General features: G+C 38.6%; 2 protein-coding genes across 3 annotated transcripts in view; one reads left to right on the plus strand and one right to left on the minus strand.

Annotated features, from left to right (window-relative positions):
• inpp5jb (inositol polyphosphate-5-phosphatase Jb) overlaps positions 1 to 8,278 on the minus strand; it is a 31,140-nt gene extending 22,862 nt beyond the window's left edge. Inside the window, exons 1-2 of one of the 2 annotated variants that reach the window (XM_058375606.1) lie at positions 7,868 to 8,278; positions 7,543 to 7,653 (exon numbers count right to left, since the gene is read on the minus strand). The gene's annotated coding sequence lies outside the window, so the exon portion shown is untranslated. Of the gene's footprint in view, positions 1 to 7,542 lie in introns of both variants that reach the window. The other variant, XM_058375605.1, reaches the window with a different exon arrangement.
• An 11,119-nt stretch (positions 8,279 to 19,397) lies between these two features.
• Positions 19,398 to 26,990, plus strand: selenom (selenoprotein M). Its single transcript, XM_058374624.1, has 5 exons — positions 19,398 to 19,645; positions 22,076 to 22,111; positions 22,323 to 22,357; positions 22,767 to 22,845; positions 26,503 to 26,990. The coding sequence occupies exons 1-5, from the start codon at positions 19,538 to 19,540 to the stop codon at positions 26,719 to 26,721; spliced, it is 477 nt and encodes a 158-aa protein (XP_058230607.1). The 5' UTR covers positions 19,398 to 19,537; the 3' UTR covers positions 26,722 to 26,990.
• The last annotated feature ends 17 nt before the right edge of the window (positions 26,991 to 27,007 follow it).

Genomic DNA, 27,007 nt, shown 5'->3' on the forward strand with positions numbered 1-27,007 from the left:
CTTTGCCATTCTGCCCATCTCTCTCTCTCTCTCTCTCTCTCTCTCTCTCTCTCTCTCTCTATGTCTCTTTGTCAGTCTGCCCATCTCTCTCTCTGTCTCTTTGTCAGTCTGCCCATCTCTCTCTCTTTCTGTTAGTCTCCCTCTCTCTCTCTCTCTCTCTCGATCTCTCTCTCTCTGTCTCTTTGTCAGTCTGCCCATCTCTCTCTCTCTCTCTCTCTCTCTCTCTCTCTCTCTATGTCTCTTTGTCAGTCTGCCCATCTCTCTCTCTTTCTGTTAGTCTCCCTCTCTCTCTCTCTCTCTCTCTCTCTCTCTCTCTCTCTCTCTCTCGATCTCTCTCTCGATCTCTCTTTGTTAGTCTGCCCATCTCTCTCTCTCTCTCTCTCTCTCTCTCTCTCTCTCTCTCTCTGTTAGTCTGTCTCTCTCCCTGTCTTTCTCACTCTCAGTCTGTCTGTCTGTCTGCCCATATCTCTCTCTCTCTCTGATTCATGACCTAAGGGAGTCGGGGAGTTGACTGAGATGCACCTGAAGTTTCTAGAAGGTTGTATTTTCTAAAAACCCAGATATTTGCATCACATGGTCACATGATCACACTCCATTCACATGCTGACATTAATCATTGCATTACTCAGGAAGTGTTCAATGTCTGGAGGAGAATCACTGATGCTTGCACTTCAAGACTAATAGTGCTAGCAGCAGCAGTCAAATTTCTTTACTCTCAATTTTCCCTTGAGGGAAATGACAAGTGCATCTGGACTAAGTGCAACCATCCGAGTTTGAATAAAAAAACTGTTGGTAATGAAGCCTGCAATTTTCTCAGAGGAAGAAGTAGAAAAACAACAACGAGAGCGATCCTGGTGGAAAAAAAATCATAGATGATCATGTGTAAAATATAGGAAATTACCCCAGGACTCATGCAGATAGACGTCTGTCCAGATACAGTTTAAAAAAAGCCCTGTGCTTCAGACACACTCCCCATCTGAGTCACACCAGAGAAAACTAGCCATGTTTAGATAATGCTGTGTTACAGCTTGTGTTTTGTTATAAACTACAAACACTGAATCACTATACACTCCCTGGAGCAAACTCTGATACTATGTCGAGCTAAATTTCTGCAGTAAAAAGTCGTGTCAGAAGTTTTGGGGGTTTTGGCCGTAACAATCACGAAACTCTCAGTGACATCCTGGAGGGAATGATTATCAAGTTTTAACTACGGAATTAACATAAGGATGAAATTTGATCATCTCGACACCATATCACAGTATGTTGAATTTTAATGTTAATGTTTTAATATATTGAACATTAATGCTGGTTCTGATAGAAAGGTGTCAGAATACACAGTGCATGATGGGTCAGGGCTGTTTTGGCAGCAAAGGGGGACCAACACAATATTAGGAAGGTGGTCATAATGTTATGCCTGGTCAGTGAATACTGCAATATACTACACAGTGTTTTCAAAAACATTACAATATTTCTGTTCCATAAAAAAAGAAGCATTGAGATCAAATCAGGAATCTGTGGCTATCTGAGGCTGTGAATCAAGATGCTGAGCTGAAAAAAAAAATCTAACGTCAGTATTTTATAGTAGGTTTAAGAAATAATAGCTAATTGGGGATCAGGATAACAGGACAGGCTGCCAGTGTTGTATAACACAAAATATCTTTTAAATGTAATTTCAGGTTTATAATTAAGTATTATTGGGATGTTTTTCTTCCCTTCATTTACTTTATCCAAGGGACTATAGAGAAGTGTGTTATCTAATGGAGCGTTACATGAAAATGAACAGAAATTGGATAACTAACGGCGAGATTATAGAGATTTCCATTTTCCTCATTCAATAACATTAACACAAACAGAATACAATGACACTGATAACAATCTCTCAAACCCCAGAAAAACAAAAACCCAGCAGTTATTTTAACAGAGCCCTTTTTTTCCCCGACATTCAATTACTCCACAACCCTGACAGGCCAAGAGCTGCTGTCGGCCCAGATAATGGTGGAAGTGAATGACCCTCGACGATACCCAACAGCAAGCCCACACAGGGCTAAATTAAGCTTGCGGTTATTTATGGTGCTACACACGCTGGATGCTAACGGCTTAAAGCTGCTTTATGACACAACACAACAATGAGCAGATGAATACTAATACAGCACACACAATTCCACAGAAACAGAGTGCATTAAAAAACAATTTAAAACTCTGGAGTAAGTGAGATAAGATGTCACACCTCCAGCTATTCCTTCACCCACACCACACAACTCCCTGCTAACCTCCAGCATGTAAACATCAGCAATGTGGGTTTATTTATACTCAGCAACAGACGCCATGTCTTCCCGTCCCAGCCTGAGCCTCTCTGATTACTCTGTTTGTTTGTAGATTCTGCTAATACTTGCTGTGTTCAGGCCAACGCCTGACTGACCTTGTCTTTATGGCTGACGGTGCAAATAAATACTCTGTAACCTTCACACTGAAGATGTCGAGACAATCATTAACGTTACATCCTAGGCCGTTCAGGGGAACATATTAGACTGAAGTGGCCACCATGAGCGTGACTACGAGACAATTCCTAACACGTCCTATACTGACACGTGCACATGATCCACCGCTGAGACGCTGGAGAACTCAACCCCATGTTGTGTTCTCCAACACACACACATAAGAGTCAAAAACACAAAATGACTTCAAACCCTTATGCAAGATCAAACCTGGAAGCTGAAATTTTTACAGTAAGATAACTAAGCCTAATAACATCATGACAGAACTTATCAACAATTTAAACACCACAAAGCCACAAGCCTGGAAACATTTATTACCAAAGTCACTTTGCACATCCATATACATCACATCTAACAAAAAAATAAATAAAAGGAAGCTAAAACGTTTTTTTTTTAAATTTTTTATTATTATATAGAAACAAGCTTTCCATCAAATCTCTTGCACTAGGCCCTGTTTATGAATCTTTTAGTAAAGTTGTGTGTTTAGTAAAAAATTTTCATAAGCCAACCCATACTAAAATTTTATGCAGGATTTTTTTTATCCTGTGTATGCTAATCACAGCTCATTTGCATTCAGCGACACCCACAAAACTCCATAAAAGGTCAAGTGTACAGGCAGCTGAGAGCATGAAATGAACAAACAGGGTAAAGGCTGCAAGATAGAAGTGAAAGTTATTTTTGCCTTACTTCGGTGAAAGTAAAATATAATAATAATAATAATAATAATAATAATTATTATTATTATTATTATTATTATTTATTTATTTATTTATTTATTTATTTATTTTTAAATTATTATTATTATTATTATTTTAATTATTATTATTATAATCAAGCACTAAATCTTCAATCAGCTTACAGCTGTTTAGAGAGCTCCATTTTTGTCATAGCTAAATGATTTGTTTTACTTAATTTATGGATTTTTGTGCTTTATTTATTTATATGCGCAAAGTTTATTTATTTATTTATTTGTTAATTAATGCCAATAATGTCCACTGTTTTTTTTTACAAAATGCTCTCAGTGGTGCTTCTAAAATGTTCTCCTAGTGATCTAACATGTTTTTGTTAGAGACTCCAAAGCGCCTCTGTAACTCGTTCTGGATGATGATGTCTGCTGTACGCGGTCGTTATAATATTTGAATAAAAGCCATGCAGACTATGATTTAGAGTCGTTCAGGTTGAGGTTTACTTTCTTTCATCTTCTTGCATATAAATTTACACACAAGTACCTGAGCACGAGTGTGAATTTACAGGATGTTCATGAATTTCTTGTATAAATGCATGTACTTATTCAACTTATTTATGAATAAATCCATTCACACACAGCTTGAGAAATGAGGGTGAATGTTCATCATGCAGTTATTATAAGACGAAACAGTGAGAAGCTATAATGAAAAGTGAAAAGTGGTGGATAGCCAAATACAGCAAGTTGTTCTGATTTAGTTCAGGTCAAAAGGTCCTTCTGAGCATTAGATACTCGTTGTGTATACTATAGTTATAACGTGCTAGGAGTGGCAGCAGAGATAACAACGTGGCATGTTTAACAACGTACCAGTGGCAGATGTTCAAGGGAAAAAGGTTAAGGTTTGGCTGAACTGCATTATGGGTAGTGTAGAGAAAAACGTTTTGTATGTCTCCACTTCTGTTAGCACCCTTTATTTCTCAGTTGTTGGAAAACATACTTCACTATCACCCATTTTCTTTCCTTTTTTTGTGAGGGTCAGACCCATTATTTTCTAAAAAGATGAACAAGCAGCATTTTCTCAAACTAGCTACAATAAATCATCTGCTATATGCTGACCAAGCTTCAGTGCATCAAGGAAGTTGAGCAGGTTTTAAAATAGACAGTAATAAACAGAAATGTGATGATGATGATGATGATGATGATGATGATGATGATGATGTTAAAAGTGGGACTAGCTTCAGTGGATCATCTAACCTGAATACTGCAGATTTGTACAAGAGCTGCTGCTGAAAAATGACTAACACCGTCCCGGGCTCATCCCAGGAGCCTCCTTCACCATGAGCTCATACTGAACATCCTTTAAGTGCCTCAGGTTTTCTTCTTCATTTCAGAGAGAATTTCATCTGCAATTTCATCTGCCTTGCTCTTTAATCTACATCCATTTCTTCCAAGTATCTACTATTAAAAGATAAAATTCATCCTACCAGTCAATCATTTTATATATATATATATATGGATTCACTAAAGCCAGCCCCATTCTATGAACTAATGTCGAAGTGGAAAAAAATAGCCAGGGTGTTTTCTTGGTTTCTTAGTGACAGTAGGTGCAGACAATGTACCGGTCAGGGGCTAAGTGTGCACAAAATTCCCTCCACTTTTCATCCAGAGACACTTCCTCGGCCTTCAGACATTTTTTGGTCCCAAAGGATCAGAAATGTCCTTGACGTGCCCTTTAACAGTGCAGGGGCTCTGACACTGAAACAAGCACTGAAACTAGTTACTGATCATCCTGGAAGTGCGAACAGTCACATATCTGGAGAGGACTATCAGGCACAGACAGAGTTCATAAACATCTCACAATATTGATCTCTTCATCCTAATCATTCTTATTAACCAAATTACAGTTGCATCTCATTATAGCATTTCAGCTGGTTTGTGATCAACTGCCAAATGTTGATCTGTTAGCACTTGAGGATGAAGTCCTGCCAACATGAGGGCTGCTTCCTGTACTTAGAACTCTGGGAAGGTTCAATACAAAACAAAAAAACACCCAATGTACCAAACATCTCAACATAGGGGCCTTTCCAGCTCTGAGAGCCTGTGCTGTGAGGAACTAAAATACTTTTGTAAAACGTGAATTCAATTCAATTAATAGCTTTTTGTCTCACAAGTCGTACAATAATTATAGCCAATCCCCATGTAGCTGAGTCTGGAAAAAAAACGCTGCTTATACATCAGCTGCACTCGCTTAGAGGAGAGCATTAACCGCCAGAGTCTGTACGTGTGATCTCACAGATGGTCATGATGTCTAGTCTCTCTGTAATCCACAATGGGACTGAAATACCATCCTGTTTACCCAGAGGAGCAGTGCTTATTATGTGCTCTCAGACTCCAGGCCATGGATGTCATTGGTGTCGTCAGGAATCTGATAACTGTTCTTGATTGTTCTGACACAGTCACGCTTCATTAAAGCTTTGCAAGATACACACACACACACACACAGAATCTGACAATCCCACATACTGTCAGTGCAAAACACAACAATTCACTGTTTATAGCTTTTCCCCTTTTAAAAATACAATCTAGCAATGCAGTGCAAAATCTGTCAGGATATTTATTCTAGGTTCACTGATCAGCTGATGTGCTGTACAATGCTTCTCTGACAGGTCCTTGAACTAGCTGCCTGTGACATTAAGCTGTTTCATGAATGACGGTCACTATTGGGAACACAGCTGCTCACATCTCTTAAGTGCACATATTTCTAAATAGCACTGAAGGACACAAATGTGCAGAGGAAAAAATACGTACTGATTATTCTGACTATAATGAAATGACAGCATGACATTCCTTGGCTTAAATTGTGAATCTCACCATCGGGATCTTTACAGAGAGCCTGTAGAATTTAAGAATGAATTATTCTCTAAAATGAAATTTAAATTCCAATGATAAAATGACACGATGAGCCACATAGCATGGCATAAATCTCATCGACTGCTCCACACTAAGCTGCAAGACTAATGAAAATTGCTCCTGCTGATTATGTCCTGAGCCGTGTATTGCTTATTTGGTTGAATCACAGAGATGCTGAGATTTGCAAGGCTGGAAAATTAGACATGCTTAATGAGATCAGCACGGTTAAATCAGAGGTGTACGTTCGGTTATATTTAAACCCTCCAGTCTTCATGCTCCACACACACACTACACACACACACTGCACACACACTACACACACACACTGCACACACACTACACACACACACCAGCAAAATGACCTTCAGGAGTTTTCCATGTCCTTTATATTTAGAGCAGGACTCAAAGGCACAGATTAATTCTTTTGTTGCCTGAAAACATGAACTGCCTTTTCCTTGACTGCACAATAAATTCTAGGAAGTGATTCACTTTTTTATTGGCCTTGTATGGAGTGCATGTAGTGACTGGATGATCGACACTGATGTGAATGTCTTAGGCCAGAGACGGGAGACGACTCTTCTCTTATTGGAGGGAATTGGCTGGAATGCTGTGATAGGAAAAACGGGAATATTTTCATAATTATTGTTGTTATGCATTAATAATGAAACTTTAGCGCCATATATGGTGATATTCTGCATTGCTTATCAGGGTCCCTGGAGTCTATCCCGGAAGACTTGGAGCACTTGGTACACACTGTGGACAATTTAGAGAGGAACAACATGTGTTTTGAACTGGGAAAGGAAACCAGAGAACCTAGAGGAAACACCTAAAGCGCAGGATGAAAATGAAAACCCCACACACACACACACAGGGCAGAAGCAGGACTTGAACCCGCAACCCTAGAGTTGTTAAGCAAATGTGGTAACCACTATAAACTGAATGAAAAAACCATGTTCGTATACTGTTTCTGATAAACAAATCTTCCTAGAGGACAATCCAAACAGATGAACACCTTTTATTTCTCTTGCTGTGTCATGCAAGCTTGTAAGCTGAAACACCGAGAACCGTGATACTGAGTTATCGAGGTCTTGAGGGAATTTTCCCTGCTTTTCCAGCTCAGTGTAAATGATAGCGGCAGAACTGTGTGACATTTGTATATCTAGTGAGACTAAAAGCAACGGATGTACAGATACAGAGCAGAGCAGCTTCACTGTTGTTATGCAGGATACACAGAAAAACCCAGCACGTGCAGCAAGAATGACAAGTGTGTGAGGATGTGAAGAGATCTCTGGGTGCAGGGGAACTGTGCAGAAATGTATGTATGTATGTATGTATGTATGTATGTATGTATGTAAATAAATAAATAAATAAATAAATAAATAAATAAATAAATGCAACAGCAAAAAATTAACGTTTAGCATTTTTTTCTGTGTGTGTGTTTCAAAAGCTTACTTTTTCCCTCGAACAGTGCTGTAATCAAGCCTTGGTTTTCTATCCCGATTTCCCGTCACGGTGTAGGATGATAGCAAATAGTCCACAGTGCAAAAGCTATATCCTTGATGACTATTCGCAAGAAAAAGAAATCGTATATAAATAACCTTGCACTTATTAAAATCTCGCCTGATTCAGATGAGCGCTGAAAAGGAAATGGTGCAATTATAAAGAAACATTTCTATCAACCTGTCACTTCCTTGTCTACGATACATTAACGCCCGTTTCTCAAAAACGACTGAAATCCACTGAAATACATGAGAATGTACAGGGTGAAAACGCTGACCACGGTGAGGGGCATTAAAGCTGAGTCCTTCAGCAGCGCGTGGAAGAACCGCACCGCTCTCACTGCTGCGGGTCACAGCGCGCGCCTCCGACTCTGCTGCCTGTTCCGACACTGTACAGCGAGCTCTCGGGCCCGAACACGCGTGAGAATACGCGCGTCAACACGCAAATACACACGGTGACACGTTTAAATACCGAAGGCTTCCCATACTACCGACCGAGCCCTGGCTTTCCGTCAGAGATGTTATCAGCGCTCACGTCACGCTCACCGTCTGGTCACGTGGTGCAGCTCCAGACGACGCGCCGCTAATCAAATCGCGCATTCCGAAGGATGTGACATGGAAAGCAGCTCCTTTGTATATGCACCTGAAACCGGGTTCACTATAGCAGAGGCAATTTCAAGCATGTCCTTATTTATTTCCAGCCTTGGTTTCACTGAGATGGAAGCAGAAATGAAAGCACACTCATCTAAACCTACACTGTTTATTATAAGATTATACACACACACACACACACACACATCTGACCATGTGGCAATGCATCAAATCACACAGGTGCAGTTACACTTAATGTTCGCACCAGACAACAGAATTTAGGGAAATAATCCATCAATCTTCTGTAGCATTTATCCTATACAGGGACACAAGGAACCTGGAGTCTATTCCAGAAGACTTAGGCAGGGTGCCAATCCATCATCTCACACACAGGACAATTTGGAGATGCCAATCATCCTACAGTGCATATAGGTTTGGACTGAAAGAGAATCGCTGAGTACGAAAAACCCCTCTGACACACACACACACACACACACACAGAGGGCGGAGACAGGAACCACACCACCTACCTGAAAGGTACAAGGCAACCCTAACCACTAAGACATCTTGTTCCTCCTGGGAAAATAATATGTTTTCAAAATTTCAGCTGTCCACTGAGCCTGTGTAAAGATTTGGAGTGGAGTGAAGTCCAATGTGACCGTCTGTCTCAGGGTTTGAGGTGTTGTGTGTCCTGGCCTCTCACTGCTCACTGAAATTATTTTAGTTACTGACTTCCTTTCTAAACCAGTCATTTCCACCCACTTAAATGTTGCTTACTGAATGTGTTTGGGGTTCTTTTGCATCATTCTGTAAAGATGGTGTGAAAATGCTCAGAGATTTTCCAGTTTCTGAAATACTCACACCATTCAATCTTTAAACCGAAGCTCTTGACCTGTATCTGCACAAATTTATGCATTGTGCTGCTGCCACATAATTGCCTGATGAAGGTAATTGCTTAAATGTGCAGGTGTTTGTATTAAAGTGGACACTGAGAGTATGTGCTAACTAGAGAAGACAAGCTTTTGCCTAAAGGATGAGTGACTTGTGTCCTATTTTGAAGAAGACTATTAATTTCCATCCCGTCATGCACTGTGTATTCTGACACCTTTCTATCAGAACCAGCAATAACTTCTTCAGCAATTTGAGCAACAGTAGCTCGTCTGTTGGATCGGATCACACGGGCCAGCCTTCTCTCCCCACGTGCATTAATGACCACTGCAGACTGGGAACACCCCACAAGAGCTGCAGTTTTGAAGATGCTCTGATCCAGTGGTCTAGCCATCACAATTTGGCCCTTGTCAAACTCGCTCAAATCCTTAAACTTGTCCATTTTTCCTGCTTCTAACACATCAACCTTGAGGACAAAATGCTGCCTAATATATCCCACCCACTAACAGGTGCCATGATGATGAGATAATCAGTGTTATTCACTTCACCTGTCACTGGTCTGATCGGTGTAAGTTTTCTTAGATATTTCTTAGATTACAATTATGTAGATTTAACATTTATGATTATGATAGTAAATATGGTTATGATATTATATACAGTAGACACAATATATTCAGAAAAGAAATGAGAGAAAACATTATTTCATTCTTGCATTTCTATTAATCATCAGTGTAAACACCATGAAGCAGATGTGTAATCATTACTACATTAATGTGATGCAGATGTTCAGCTGTCGTGTGTTCAGGAGCAGGCTGGTCATGTTTTGTTGTTGTTATGTAACTCAGACACTGGTCAGAAAAAGACTATTTCTCCAGGCAACATTTCACACTCCGGTGCACATCTCCAGCTGCGGCCACAGAGAAATCTCCACATGGACACTGGCAGTGCGCGAACACATCTTATAGACACACAAGATATTCTGTGGCATGGAGCTAAAATATGAACATGAACAATGATAAATAACGATTAAAAGGTTCTACATAAAAGACATAATTGTTCTATCATTTGATTTATACTGTATAAAGAACTCCAGAATTATTCCAGAATGATATAATGGACTTAGAAATATACATTTAGTCATATGAAAATACAGCTATACATTTATTTTAACAAAAACAACAAGATTGTGAAGAATAAATCACCCAGATGAGGATGTGGTTCCCTTCTGAGCCTGGTTCCTCTCAAGCTTTCTTCTTAATATCATCTCAGCGAGTTTTTCCTCACCACCATCGCCTCAGGCTTCTCAATATGGATAAATAGTAACTTAACTTTAAACTTTTTTTCTCTTCTCTGTTTCTATATTTCTGTAAAGCCACTTTGAGAAAACGTCCATTGTTAAAAGTGCTATACAAATAAATTGAATTGAATTGAATTAAATAGTATACAGAATTGATACCAGTGAAACTCCTCCCCCTTATTGAAGCGTTTCCATTATAAAGACATCATTTCAAAACATCTCACAGAGTTATTTACATAGAGATTAAATATAAGTAATGGTACTGATTTCACCTTACACATTCTTTATGTTATCGAATCGTTTTACTGCAACAGCGTCAACGCTCTCTAAGGATTCTACATAGATATTATTTCTACAAACTGACTTTTTCTTCTCCAGGGCTCCTGGTTCGATCCTGTGCTCTTGGTCACTGTCTGTACAGAGTTTCGCTTGCTCTCGCTTAGGTTTCACCCTGATTCTGTTAAAAACAAGAAAGATGGATTGAGAGTGTGTGTTAAGTGAGTGTGTGTGTATCCCATCCAGAGTGTATTCCTGCCTCACACCCAGTGCTTCATTCAAGAAACTCTAGAGAGAGAAGATGAATGAATGAGAGAAAACAACTGTTCATGCTAATTCAGACAAGACAACTGTTCTGAGATGCAAATAAAAAGAAGGTTAAATAGCAAGGATGTTCACCGATCAGGCATAAAATTATGACCACCTGCCTAATATTGTATTGGTCCCGCTTTTGGTGCTAAAACAGCCCTTACCCATCATGCACTGTGTATTCTGACACCTTTCTATCAGAACCAGCATTAACTTCTTCAGCTATTTGAGCAACAGTAGCTCGTCTGTTGGATCGGATCACACAGACCAGCCTTCTCTCCCCACATGAATCAGTGAGCCTTGACCACCCATGACCCTGTCTCTCTGTGATAGATACTGACCACTGCAGACCGGGAACAGAGATTTGGAGATGCTCTGATCCAGTCGTCTAGCCATCACAATTTGGTCCTTGTCAAACTCGCTCAAATCCTTAAACTTGACCTTTTTCCTGCTTCTAACACATCAACTTTGAGGACAAAATGTTCACTTGCTGCCTAATATATCCCACCCACTAACAGGTGCCATGATGAGGAGATCATCAGTGTTATTCACTTCACCTCTCACTGCTCATAATGTTATGCCTGATCAATGTATATGAATATATGAAATATATTGAATTGCATTAACGCAAGTGTTAACATGTATTATTATTTCAATCGGTGAGAAAGGTCTGTTTGCTCACTGATTCTCACTGTTTTCTCATTAACCTCCACAGATATGTGAACAGTACTCAGGCTTTAAATTAGCCTCGGGTGGATGCGAGACGCCAACTGGCCACCCTGACCCCCACCCTACACACACACACACACACACAAACACACACACCCATACACCATTATCACCAAAAACATCAAATCATTTAAAAGTTTCAGACCATATTAGACAGCTAAATTTGAAACTGTACAGTATTTATTGTTACTTCCTCATTTTAAAGATAACATGTTGTAATATATAATAACATGTTGTACCTTAGATACCATGAAGTGCATTGCTTCTGTCATGGAGTCTGACTGATTATGCAGTTGGATTTGCCTCTTTGATTCTGTGGTTTGACATTTGCTTTGTTAGTTGCTTACCCAGTCTGCACATAGCCTGACTTGTTTCCTGGTTTTGCGTGTTATCTGGCTCTCTTGGTTTGTTCGTTCCTTTCAATGCAAACCACAAACCGCACTTGGATCCTTTGCAGAATCCATTGCATGTCATGGCAGGAGAATCTGCAGAAGTATAGAAACTGCAGATTTCAACATACAGTCTCCATATTGCTCAAAACGATACGCGCAATGTCCAAATGCCAAGTGTTTTATTTTTCCAGTGTTCACTGTATTTTCTTTCTCAGACTCTTAAATCTGACTTGTTTCACTGCTAACAATTCAGTTCAATTCAGTTTATTTGTATAACACTTTTAACAATGGACATTGTCTCAAAGCAGCTTTACAGAAATATAGAAACATAGAGAAAAAATATATAAAGTTTAAATTAAAGTTACTATTTTATCCCTATTTTATCCCTAATGGGAAGCCTGAGGTGACAGTGGTGAGGAAAAACTCCTTGAGATGATATGAGGAAGAAACCTTGAGAGGAACCAGGCTCAGAAGGGAACCTCATCCTCATTTGGGTGACACTGGACAGTAAATAATGTAAAAGTAAATTAACAGGCAAGGAGACCACTACAGTCACATGAGCACTTCACTGATTTGTTTTATAAAATTTTTAACAACCTTCCTGAGTATAAAGTAAAAGAGGAGTATGTACTGACCCTCATCACATGGCAGTGGAAAGGGCCTAGAAGGTATATAATCACTGGTCTGTAAAGATGGTAACTTGTTATTGGATTCTTGTCAAGGTTTACAGTGTTTTACGAACTAATCATGGGAACAACAATTCCCCTCAATCAGTCATACAGATGGAGCTGCTCTGTTCTGACAAGCAATCCTGTTGCTAATGTTGTATGTACACTGTATGTCTTCTGCTACATAACCGATTCTAATTCCTGCTGTTCAACCATCAGACTCGACGTTTTCCCTTTCAGCTCTCAACACATCACTGTGAATGGTTTTGATGGTTCCACTCACTTGCCATCTAGAGCTTGTATAATCTAGCCAGTGGACATTTCATAGACCTTATTATACAACAGCTAGTGGAGTGGTGTTTCAAGCGTGCTTATATTATATCGTCATGCAACGTTCCGATTTTAGCAAACTGTTACTACAGTAGTAGAAAATAAATTCTGACTGAACTCTTGAAACCCGAGGCTTAAATATGGAAAGTTTTGTTGTGTCCATGTTCAGCTTTGAATGTTTTTGTCATGTCACACTCCACAGTGGTGGTTAATATGAAGCTTATATGAAAGTAGACACTCAGGAATTTAAGAATTGGTAGCTTAGTTTTTCTGTTTTTATCCACCCTTTTTGGGGCAATATATTCACAGAAAAGTAAAAAAACAAAACACACACACACACACATTGTTTTTTTCACACAGATGTTTCTGTCTTCAAAGTAAATGATGATATCAAACCCATTTCTGCTCTCTGTGATGCCCCAAGTGCTTGTTCATAAGCAGCTAAAAAGGGTTCAAATATTAAAAATGACCAAAGTTGGTCTGATGAATATGAAAAGGAATAAAGGAAGCCAGTTAGCTAGCTTACAGGCCATCAATGAGTTGTATAGAAACAACACAGCATTCACAATTGTGCTTTTTGACTGAATATACTGAATATCAGAATATCAGTGGCTGTAAACCAATAGTGCAAGAATTTCCTGGTTCATGTACAAAATCATAGCCTCTGTTGTGACACCTACACTCCTCTCCAGTCATAGTCATAAAAAGCCCTGAATTGATGTGTTCATAGAAATCTTCTCAAATCCTGCTCCTTTTAGATCATGTATTAATATTTTATAAACCGCTGAGAACAAAATCAATAAAGAATATACTCTATATCATGACTTCTAAATCATGGAATGATATTAGGAACACTGGCTCATTCATGCAGTTATCTTATCATCCATTCATATGCATGGCAGCAATAAAAAACATAAAATCATGCACATACACTGATCAGCCATAACATTATGACCAGTGACAGGTGAAGTGAATAACACTGATGATCTCATCATGGCACCTGTTAGTGGGTGGGATATATTAGGCAGCAAGTCAACATTTTGTGTTCAAAGTTGATGTGTTAGAAGCAGGAAAAATGGACAAGAATAAGGATTTGAGCGAGTTTGACAAGGACCAAATTGTGATGGCTAGACGCCTGGATCAGAGCATCTCCAAAACTGCAGCTCTTGTGGGGTGTTCCCGGTCTGCAGTGGTCAGTATCTATCAAAAGTGCTCCAAGGAAGGAACAGTGGTGAACCAGCGACAGGGTCATGGGCGGCCAAGGCTTATTGATGCATGCGGGGAGTGAAGGCTGGCCCGTGTGGTCCGATCCAACAGACAAGCTACTGTTGCTCAAATTGCTGAAGAAGTTAATGCTGTTTCTGATAGAAAGGTGTCAGAATACACAGTGCATGACGGGTCAGGGCTGTTTTAGCAGCAAAAGGGGACTAACACAATATTAGGCAGATGGTCATAATGTTATGCCTGATCGTGTACACAGCTCAAGAGTTTCAGTTAATTTTAAATGTGAACTCGATGTTGTGACTTGGTTGTTAGTGGTATGAGTGTTTCAGAAGCTGAAAATCTCCTGGGATTCTCATATGAAAATCTAGAGTTTACACAGGATGGTGAGAAAAACAAAAAACACTGAGTGAGTGACAGTTCTGTGAGAGGAAACACCTTCATGATAAGAGAGATCAGAGGAAAATGGTCAAATTCCAGTAACTCACATAAGTATTCTTTACATCCGTGATGAACAGAAAAGTGTCTCAGCATACACAAAATGTCAAACTTTGTGGTGGATGATCTACAACAGCAGAAGACCACATCGGTTTCCACTCCCATCAGCGGCCATCAGGCACAGACTTACCGAGCAGAGCGTTTCAATTTCACTCCACTTCGAGTCTAAATGACTCATTAATTGGCTCATACATAATGGAGCCTATTGCTTCCGTCAATAAATTCTCTCTAAAAAATAAATTCAATATGAACACAATTTATAATCACCACATTCATTAAATATGAGGGAAGACTGAAGGACATTACAAGATAATATTCTAGTATATTGTCCCAGAACCCAAGCTTTATTAAACTATAGACTAATCCATTAAACTAATTAAACTCCCACTCAGCGAGTAGCTGAAAGAAAAAAAAAACTGCCTTTTCCTAGAGCAATAAAGAATAAAAGTTATTTCTACAGAATGCTACGATCTTTACTAGACATCTATCTGCATGACTATTTATATTTTGCTAATTTGGCCTTGCCAATTCCCCGTCCACGAGCTAATAATCACACAACAGCTAGCCATGCTGGCAACCATGTGCTTCCCCTGAGACACATGAATTCAACCTCCAGATCTTTTCTAAAGGATGTAATGGATGTGGTAGGGCTGGTGTCTGAACCAGGAACACTGGGCACAAGGAGGGAAAAAAAGACAGATTTTTTCATATTATTTATTTTATGATGATGATTATTATTATTATTATTATTATTATTATTATTATTATAAGTAGTAGTAGCTATGATTATGCTGAATATTACGTGTATATATATAAACAATCCAGCATAGAAAAGAACAAAAATTTAATCTGATTTCTAAAACATCGCTCATCTCACCATCACAGTATGCACCTCATTAATTTTCCATAGATGCCTGATAGACTTTTTGCCATTCAGGAAGTGTCATGCAGTGCCTTCGGAAGTTATGTGTCCTGTGTTTCCTTAATTACAACTGATACAGAATGATATTAGAGATTAACTTACCTGTAGGCACAGTGCCAGGATAACACACTCTGTATTAGCTATGGCAAAATAATCAGTACCTTTTACTGAACAAAATAACACAGATAGATAGACCTTCACACACACACACACACACACACACACACACACTTTTCACTAATACTGCAGGGCTGAAAGAGTGGTAAATACAGGCAGATGATCATAAATAACCCCTTCAGGTACAATACAATATTTCAGTCACAGAACATTTTTTTAAATATTTGAATACAAGATCATGAAAATTTTGTTTTGACTACGAGTTATGGCTAAAAGTTATGACTAGAATGCACATGTAATTTTGCTTGTATATGAATGTCAATGTTACAGCTTCAAAATCTGATGTTTAAGTGGAAAGACAAATACATTTCAGGTTATTTCCATCACTTAAGGTCCTAAAGGATGTAAAAAATATTATGAAAGGATTCAGCAGGTTAAGCCATTCACAAAAATAGAGAAAAAATTATTCTTTTTAATTCAGTCAGCATAAATTTAAAATTTTACATGTGGTTTGTTTATATCCCTGGTTTTCTGCCTGTTTTAGTATTTTAAAAATGTCATGGAATAGTCGACATGATGTAAACTTGTCACGAGTTATGGTGACTTGTTAGATGTTAGCGCATTTGCCTCGCACCTTCAGGGTTCTGGGTTCAATTCCTGCCTCTGCCATGTTCTCCCCCTCCCTTGGGATTTTCTCCCCAGGTACTCAGGTTTCCTCCTCTCATCCAAAGACATGTTCTGCAGGCTGACTGGTATCTCAAGTTATTCACAGTGTGTGACTGTGTGACTGGCCGTTCATCCAGGGTGCCGCCCAACCTGTGCCCTGGGTCCCCTGAGATATGCTTCAGACTCTCTGTGAATAAATGGAGAAATGGATGGTTACTGTTAGAAGAAAACACCATGGATAATAACATCATTTAAAGGAAGAGAAACCTTCCAATTTTTCACATCCAGAATTTACACCACATGTATTATTCTTTGTGACAAAGTGAATAACAACTTAAAATGTCTCAGTAAGGCCACCACGAGCTGCCAGAACAGCTTCAGCACTACTTTTGACAAATTCTCGATGAACACCATTGTTTCAAAAGATATTCTTTCAGCTGATGTTATGATGATGATGGTGGAGTATTCTGTTTAACACATCATTGCTCCAAAATCTCTCTAAAGCTGTGGAGATGTGATGAATGTGAAGGTTGAATCATACGATTTCTGATCATTTTTATCCTCATCAGGCTGTTCAGTGAGCCCTCATGCCCTGAGGATGGAGACAGAAGAGATCACTATCATCAGGACAAAAGTGTTTTATTTACAGGATAAGGGTGAAGAGTCTGAGGAAATGCAGTACTGCTCCTTCACTCTAAGTAGTGGAGCAAAATAAATAAATACCCCAAGTTCTAGACATATACGGATAGGTCCTTTTTATTGTACTGAAAGCATAAGTTTGTTCTATGGAGTTGCCTAATAAAAGAAATGTGGAAAAATACCTCAGACCTTAATGAGAGACTTCTCTATTTAAAACCCTTAAAATCCTCAAGCACCCTGCCTCCCTCTACAGGGCAATGTTATGAAGCAAAATCAAACAGCATATATTTTCAATTCGACAAAGACCGAGTAATTTGATGTCTTTTAATAAAATACTGTTTTGTGTCGCAAAAGAGTCGAGTCATTGAACCGATTCCCCCCAGGTGACTCTTATAAATTCGACTCGTATATCTGAAGAATTTTTAATTAATAATTTTTATATAGTGTCTTACGTGTTACAGCTTGTCTAAGCTTTCTTTTTTTTTGCATTAATAAAACAAAACTCATTTATTTCTGAATCTGAAGCTGTTGACTACATGCAAAGAAAAAAAGATTAGAGTATATATTAGTTAAAGAAGCATTGTTTAGCATTCGATTCTATATACCTAGTGTATATATATATATATATATATATATATATATATATATATATATATATATATATATATATATATATATATATATATATATAGTGTAACTATTTAGATAACAGTTTGCATCAGAAACAGATAGCTAAAGAGCTTTCCTGAGAGCCTGGTGCATTTTCATCATTAAATTGTATTAATTAAATAATGCAGCAAGCAGGAGTGTCACACAACCCTCAGGGATTTGTGGAAGACAAACACACCAGATTCAGCTATCAAGTGTTATGGGAATTAGTTGAGGAGTGGACTCAGGTGTGTTAAATGAGCTGAACTCTGCAGGACTGCTGCTTTACATGACTGGAGGTTAGGCTGTTAACATTTATAATTACACTAGGCACATCACTAAGCATTCATCCATCTATTTTCTGTACCACCTCTCCAACACAGGGTTTCTGGGAACCTGAAGCCTATTACAGGGAACTCCATGTACGCAGTAGGTGGACACATCACAGGGCACAATCAAACACTCATTCACACTCTGCAGATAATTTAGTGATGCCAATCAGCCTACATTACACATCCTTGGACAAGAACAGGGAGAACATACAAACATGCTAATCACTAAGCCACAGTGCCCCCAGTAAGTACTTACCATCACTCTAGAAAACTAGCTGTTTGAGAAGACCATAAAAGCTGTAGATGTACTTACCTCATTCTGGGTCATCTTCCTTTTTTCTTTTTTATCTCTTCACTTCACCTCATGGTCGTTGCATGAGTGTGACAGAAGACTGCAACTGGCTAAAAGTTGACTTTGACCTAATTTACATTAGATCTGTATTTTTGACTTTTGTATTCAGGGGTCTGTATCTGAATGTTAAAATCTGAGATCTTACCTTTAGCAAGCCCAAATCAAAGGGGTAATGCAGCTAAAATTTCAATGTATTAAATGCATCACAGCAAAAACAAACGTATGTAATGTTACTACTTGTTTAATGATGCTTTTTTCAGTTTCCATGCTCCATAAGCACACTGCGTATATGATGTTGCATGAACCAAGTCGTGTTAATCTACTCATGCCAGGACTTTGTAACATGTTTTAACCATGACTCATGTTAGAAAATAAATGCTGCTGAGTTAAACTGCCCCAAATTACAAGATGTCCCAGTATATCTGAATTCAACTAAACAATTTTTAATCTAGACAGACCGATCGATCCTGTGATGCTACTGAAGATATTAAACTGTCTTTGACTCAAGTCTGTGAGGTCCAACTGTGATGTATGTAATGAATCTCAAGATAAATGGTTAGATATATGATGATCATTGCAGATACTTCAACATTAATAATAATAATAATAATAATGTTTACTGTATTTATTAATGCTAATATGCTGTCCAGTTGCTTTATTGAATATTTAATTTAAAGGAAAATATATTAAATACATTTTATTACACATATATAATTTTGTTGAACAGAGAGTAGAGTATCTGTTTTAAACTGTTTACAATTTCAGAGATAAAAAGATATTTATCTCACAACATTGTTTTTGGATTTGAAAAACCTGGCAAAGAGTCATTTGGGAGTCGGCTCTTATTGTTCAGCTGATCACTAACCTGCCGCAGAGACAGATTGCGCATGCGTAAGATCCCAGCTCTGAAATTCTGCGCTCGCTTGGCTCCTCCTCCTTAAAGAGGAACACTGCTTTACGTGGCAAGAAGTCCGGACGTGACATCTTCATCTGAGGAATTTAACTCTTCTGCCCACCTTTTAATAAAGCGTCTATCTCAATCAGCCGGAGGTGACTTGAGTGTCTCCGGTGGCATGTGGAGCATGTGGCGGCTTTTATGGGCTGCGTTTCTTCCAGCCATCATCTTGGCTTATGAAGTGGACTGGAAGAAGCTGGACGGTCTCGCCAGGGCAAAAGTGGAGGTGAGGAAAGAAAGCTTTTCGGGGACCAGTGCAACACCGGCGAGCAATTTTTTAAACCTTGGATTCATCTAATCATTTTTGGATGATTTAGATGATTAGTTATTTATCTGATCATTTACACTGCATGACTGAGGGGATGAGTGTGATGAAGATACACCCCGTTATTTTCAGTTCCTCTTCGAAAATCTAATCTCTATTTTCTTCCAAACCGCCTGCTTTTACACATCTGGACAAATGTACAAATCATGTATTAGGATATAATGTAGTTTAACCTGAATTTAATATAACCAGGTCTTATAGTTTTAAGAGTTTTTATGAAAAGCAGCAACTATATAGCTGAGTTGATGAGGATCCGGGTTGCCAGATTGAAGTTTATCCCCAGTTTTCAATGCATGATTCGTGTTTTTTGTTTCTGTTGTTACATGAAATAAAAAAATAACACAGTAAATAATAAATAAAGTCAACTTGGCGATAATGATTTCTGTAGATGAGAAGTTCAGGAATAAAAGCTTGACCACTCTGATAAATGAATTATTAGAGAGTTATTATTTCTTTACAGTGAGTTTCAGGGGATTCATTTGATAGTTAAAGATTTCCCTGGCTACAGATCTTTTAAGCATTCCTGATATTATTAATCAGTAACTCCAACTCTGTTTGCTAAATTGAAACCAAATGCATTTGCCATTTTCCATGTTAGTAGGTTTTATCCCAATCTGATGAAATGTCTATGATCTGGCAACACCAGTGATGAAACGTGAAACCTCTTTTTTGAAAGCCAGAACAGTGGCTCCCATTACTTGTATCACCTGCAGAAACTGATTTTGCATATGTGGCCTGGTTTCCTCTGTAAAAGTCTTTGTGTGTACTGTAATGCGATGCTTAACAATGATGTTCAGTAGATATTGTGCAGTGTCCTGTAGAACCCTGTTCCAATGTCTCACCAGTATCACACAGATTTAGAGTAAAAGCTGATCTTGTCTGTCCTTCCATCAATTGTTCACATGTCCATTCATCCATCCATTTATCCTTTCATTCCATCTTTATTTCCACCTATTAATCCAACCCTCATTATGTAATTCATCTGTCCTTATGTCCATCCATCTTTATGTCCACCTCTTCATCCGTCCTTCATTATATCAATCTATCCATTATGATGTCTGTTCATCTATCCATCCATCATTATATCCATTCATCTATCATTATTATCTATCATCCTTTCTTACATGCATCATTATTTCCATCCATCCATTCATAATTCTGTCCATCCATCCATGATTGTCCTTCAATATATACATCCATCTATCCAGATTTTTGCTCCATTCATCTGTAATTATGTCCATCATTGTGTACGTCTGACCATCTATCCATTCATCATTCTGTAATATTGGCCACTATTATGTTTATCCATCTGTATTTATGTCCATCATTATATACAGTATCTCATTACAGTAACATTTTTGTAAATATTTTATTATATCTTTTCATGTGACAACACTGAAGAAATGACCCTCTGCTCCAATGTAAAGTAGTGAGTGTACAGCCTGTATAACAGTGTAAATTTGTTTTCCCCTCAAAATAACTCAACACACAGCCATTAATGTCTAAACTGTTGGCAACAAAAGTGAGTACACCCCTAAGTGCAAATGTCCAAATTGGGCCCAAAGTGTCAATATTTTGTGTGGCCACCATTATTTTCCAGCACTGCCTTAACTCTCTTGGGCATGGAGTTCACCAGAGCTTCACAGGTTGCCACTGGAGTCCTCTTCCACTCCTCCATGATGACAACACAGAGCTGGTGGATGTTAGAGACCTTGCGCTCCCCCACCTTCCGGTTGAGGATGCCCCACAGATGCTCAATAGGGTTTAGGTCTGGAGACATGCTTGGCCAGTCCACAAAAATGTGAGGGGTGTACTCACTTTTGTGAGATACTGTATGTTCATCTATTCATCCATAAATATTCCCATCCCGCCATCCCTTTCTAAGCATTTTCTTCTGCTCAGGGATACAGTGGAATTGGAGCTCATCTTGAAAACAACCGGCATGAGGGTGGAATACACACTGTCTGGGTCACTCACTCACTCACTCACTCACTCACGCACTCACACTCAGGACTAATTTAACATAGCCACTCAGCCTACTAGTGTTTTCTTGTTGAAAATCCACACAGACATCAGCTCAGGACTGAACTGAGAACTCTGGAGCTGTGAGGTGGACCATCATGATGCCCTGATTATATTCTTATTGTCAATAATACTGTAAGTTTGATTACAGACAATAAAATGATCAAATTATATCCAGATTTATTACAGAATCAGGATGAGCTTCAGTCCTGAGCGTTCTGCTGATGTCCTATAAAGAGAAGTTGTAAAAGAAATATTTCTGTCGTAATTTACGTAATGTCCATATTCCATATTGTGTTTTTTTTCCAGAGCTGTGGAGGATGACAGCTGAACAGACTGAGGGAGGTGAGTATGTTAACATTATTACTGCATTCTGTAACACACTGCAGGACCGTTCCTACAGTAACTCTCATCTAGATCTCTGTGTAGGTGAACAAATTGTGTAGGATTGTGATATTTTTGTATTACTTTTAGATAAAAAAAACATTTTCATATTAATTGAAGGTGACTGTGAATCAGTGTCATTAGTTTTGTCTTTTTCCCTTTTTTTTCTCAGGTCAAGGCCTTCGTGACCCAAGACATCCCTCTGTAGTATCCTACAAGTTTGAGTTTTTCTGATAGTGTTATTAACTTCACAAAGCCATGTGTGCCCCTCTCCCTCTCTCTCTCTCTCTCTCTCTCTCTCTCTCTCACACCTAAATGCATCAGAGAACACTTATTACTACAGTTAAACCAGTGCTCGGCCACACCCCCTCTCTTCCATATTTATATTGTCACTATGCCATGTTTGTTTAAAGTACTTGACTATGTGCTTGTGTGTTACATGATCTGCCTCAGTATTTGGTTAGATTTTTCAGAGCAATTTATCAACCTATCTGATTGAAATCTTTTTATTCTTGACAGTTTAGAAACCAATTATTGTTATTATTCATTTCCACATTCCTCCTCTTCTGAATTGATTTCTTTGTTGTTATTTGCTCCTTGACTCTGCGTTTTTCAGTCACAACTTGGTGATGAAGCACATCCCTGGTGCAGACCCTGAGCTCGTCCTCCTGAATCACTATTACGAGGAGCTGGATGTAAGTGCAGCATCATACCACAGCCATTCTGATTGGATGAATAAATGTGGGTACTTTTGCTATAACAGCAGCTCAGAGAGCAGTGCAGGATGTTCTAATGCATCACTGTGTTTCTAGTGACAGCTCAGTCACAGGGACTAGTACAACAATGGATGTTGCATCATAATAACCAGATAAATCATAAAATCCTTAATTTAATCAGGGTTGGAGATGTTTAACATTTATGGAAGGTGTCTCCAGTGTCTGCGCTTTGTAACAGTCAGAGGTAAAGCTGGAACTTTCTGGAACAGGAAAAGGAGAAAGGATGTCTGTAATGAGCTGCATTTTTAAAATATCAATTTCTTTTCAGTTTTATTTGTGCTTTTAACAATGGTCACAAAGCAGAAATCTACATGTAGATTTCACAAAATAGACTTCATGTTAAAACTAGAATGAATCTCCTGGTTACACAATTAATTTTCATGGTTATAGAAAGGAAATGATTTATAATCCCACTCTCCAGGGTCACCCACTTGAGGATGGATTTCCTTTCCTCCTTATATCATCTCAGAGTTTTTCCTCACTGTCATTGCCTCTGACTTGCTCATTAGGGATAAAATTAAAGTTAACAGTTCATATCCTGAATGCATATATTTCTGTAAAGCTGATTTGTAACAAAGTCTGTTGTTAAGAGTGATGCAAATAGAAGTTGAATTGATTTGGAGAAAAATTCCATGACAGGAAGAAACACTTTTTCCTCTTGAGTCTGAAAAATCAGACTCAAAAGGAAACCCGGCTTCTTCTGGGCCGTTTCTTATCTGATAAATTTAAAAAAGACCTTAGAAAAAATTATATAAATTTTTATATAAACATTAAGTGTAACTATATATGGATAAAAGTGTGAGATTCTTTAGTAAATAAGAAATTGGAATAATCTTTGATTTTATATATATATATATATATATATATATATATATATATATATATATATATATATATATATATATATATATATATATATATATATATATAATATATAAGAAATCTTGGAACTTGAGTAGGGTAAAACACCTCAGGATGTTCTGTTAAAGGAAATGAATCACTGGTGATGACAGTAACTGTTTGAATTGTTTCATTAGTGTAATAATATGATCCAAACCTGGAACAATGCAGGAGACGGACAGTAAAATCTAAATGTCCGTCAGCGAGACTTGATTTTATTTAATCGGTTTTAATTAGACTTTGTTCACACTTAAGACAAATTATATAATATGTTGTTTTTATCTACAGTTGTGTCAGGGATATATCTATTAGAATCTACATAAAATGCATTGTGTCAGCAGGTAAGAATGAAGTTTGAAGTGGTCAAGGTGTTGGTCTACTGATCAGAAGGTTGTAAGTTCAAATCCCAGGTCCACCAAGCTGCCACTGCTGGGCCCATGAGCTCAGTTGTATAAAATGAGAGAGAAATGTAAGTCACTCTGGATAAGGGTGTCTACCAAATGCCAGAAATGTCACAGAGGGTTCCTCGGTTCCTCCATCTACCCAGAATTTGAAAGCTCATAAAGACTTTAATTAATGGAGGTCTGGAGGTCTGAAGCCTTCAAGCTGTGGTGTTGCTCATCTTTACTACATAATACATATAAGGTATACATATAAGGCTATAATACATAAAGGTATTGGTAAAAGTGCTGCACTCATTATTTGCATTAATAATCATTCGTACCCTCAACACACAGGCTTTATCACCTATAGAACACTGGGGGAAAAAAAATCATTTTGGTCCTCTGACCTGGATGCTGCAGTTTCAGTGTGCCAGTAATGGGCTTTATACAGCTTTTTCAGCTGTTGTGGAAAAAAAAAATTGCTCCAGATCAAATGTCTTCCAGATGAATTCCTGGAGTCTACGTCCAGGCTGACGCACGGCTGGACTGACTGAGGATCATTAAGTTAAGATGTTAACAAATCTCCCATTAAAGGTAACCAGTGCGGGTCATGCTGACACATTGTCTCCACCACAGCTTTCTACTGGCACCACCTACTGGACAAAACTCCTGCTCCACAGACAGAAAGAAATCTTCAGCTCTTTTCCAGTCATGCAGCACTCTGTGGGATTTTCTGCCAAACTGCTTCCCTTCTCATATAAGGGAATTTTCCAAGATGACATCCTTGATATCCATGACAGCTGGAGATTCCAGTAAAACTCCTATTGCATGACCGTGTTTGAAATCACAGAATATAACGTCTGATCCAGTTTTATGAAATCGTTTTGGGAACAGTTTAATATATACATAAAAAATATATCTGAATACCAGATCTTAGGGAAATAACAGTACATAGTGATGTGATGCTTCGAAATCTGTACTCTGCATGTAATGCAGTCACACTGTTTGAACACCAGATGTCCCGATCAGTGCAAGCCACAGCGTTATGGCAAACTAGTCACTAGACAGAAATCATCTGGAAAATGACTGACAGCCCTATAGCTTTAGAGTGTTAAGCAATAAGCAGATCAGCTATAACATTATGAGCAGTGAGAGGTGAAGTGAATAAGACTGATGATCTCCTCATCATGGCACCTGTTAGTGGGTGGGATATATTAGGCAGTAAATTAACATTTTGTCCTCAAAGTTGATGTTAGAAGCAGGAAAAATGGACAAGAGTAAGGATTTGAGTGAGTTTGATGAAGGGCCAAATTGTGATGGCTAGACCACTGGATCAGAGCATCTCCAAAACTGCAGCTCTTGTGTGGTGTTCCCGGTCTGCAGTGGTCAGTATCTATCAAAAGTGGACCAAGGAAGGAACAGTGGTGAACAGGCGACAGGGTCATGGGCGGCCAAGGCTCACTGATGCATGTGGGGAGAGAAGGCTGGCCCGTGTGATCCGATCCAACAGACAAGCTACTGTTGCTCAGATTGCTGAAGAAGTTAATGCTGCTGCTAACATCTTGGTGCCAGATACCACAGCACACCTTCAGTGGAGATCTAGTGGAGTCCATGCCTTGACATGTCAGGGCTGTTTTGGCAGCAAAAGAGGGACAAACACAATATAATGCAGGTGGTCATAATGCTATGGCTGATTGGTGTATATGGTTATAAGCATATACATGACCACAGAAGAAGCACGAAAGAGCTCTTCGGTAGCTTTCAAAGAACACCACCTCCATGTCTCTGTGCTGTACAGTGCCTGAGAAAGAGGCTGCAGAGCCAGGTCATTTTAGCCGGGTTTGGAGCTCTATTTCAACTCATTATGTTTGTTTTTAGGCCCTGAATCAAACATTTCAGGAAAATTTGATCAGTTTATTTATTTACATGAAATAGTCAACCAGCAGTACAGTTTGTTTACATTAAAACCTTTTGTTCATAGCAAGTTTTAGATTTATTCAGCTAAAATTGTTTATTATACTGAATTAAATAAGGAGTCATTATTCTTCATTCACATATTCTAATATAAGTATTTAATAGAATAAAATCATGACTGGTGTGTATTTTTTACACCTTTAACAGATTTCATTTCAAGATAATCTCTCCAAAAATAAATATCTTCTAGCTAGACCCTATTTCTTTCATTTTTCCAGGAATTCCTTAGTACATCAAAATGTTTTCCAAGCGATCTCAGCATTTAGAAGATTTCTTCTTTACTCTAACCTGACTCCTCTTCCTCTCTTTTCCTTTGCAGCGCATCCCGCTGACACACATGAGCCGTAACGACATCAACAACCTTCTGGCCGAGTTGGGCTTCTATAAAAAAGTACAAGCAGAAGATGAAGTGCCGGAAGAGTTTCGCTTCTCCCCTGCTAAAGATAGCCCCTTCAACGAGTATCACAGTAAAACAGCGAGCAGCGATCAATCCCAGGAGCCGCAGCCTGAGAAAGAGTCACCACACGGAGATTTATAGTCTTTATACACGAAAACATCATTAGACTGGATATCTTTTCCCCCAGCCTGTGTGTTTGTGTGTGGTGCTTTTTCAGTATGGATGTATATACAGCTGCTGTTACAGAGTCCACTTTCTGCCCAGTTAAGAACTGAATGATGCCCCAAACTGTAAAATCAGCTGATTGGTTTTGGGCTGATGATCTGCGCTCTTACTGGTGTAAAATGTTGGTCTCCATAACAGTGCTATAATGCATAATATGACAAATAAATAAATATTTTTAACTGGAATAGTGTGATTTTCCTTA

Source organism: Hemibagrus wyckioides, linkage group LG22 (genome assembly GCF_019097595.1).
Source record: "Hemibagrus wyckioides isolate EC202008001 linkage group LG22, SWU_Hwy_1.0, whole genome shotgun sequence".
NCBI classification, from domain to species: Eukaryota; Metazoa; Chordata; class Actinopteri; order Siluriformes; family Bagridae; genus Hemibagrus; species Hemibagrus wyckioides.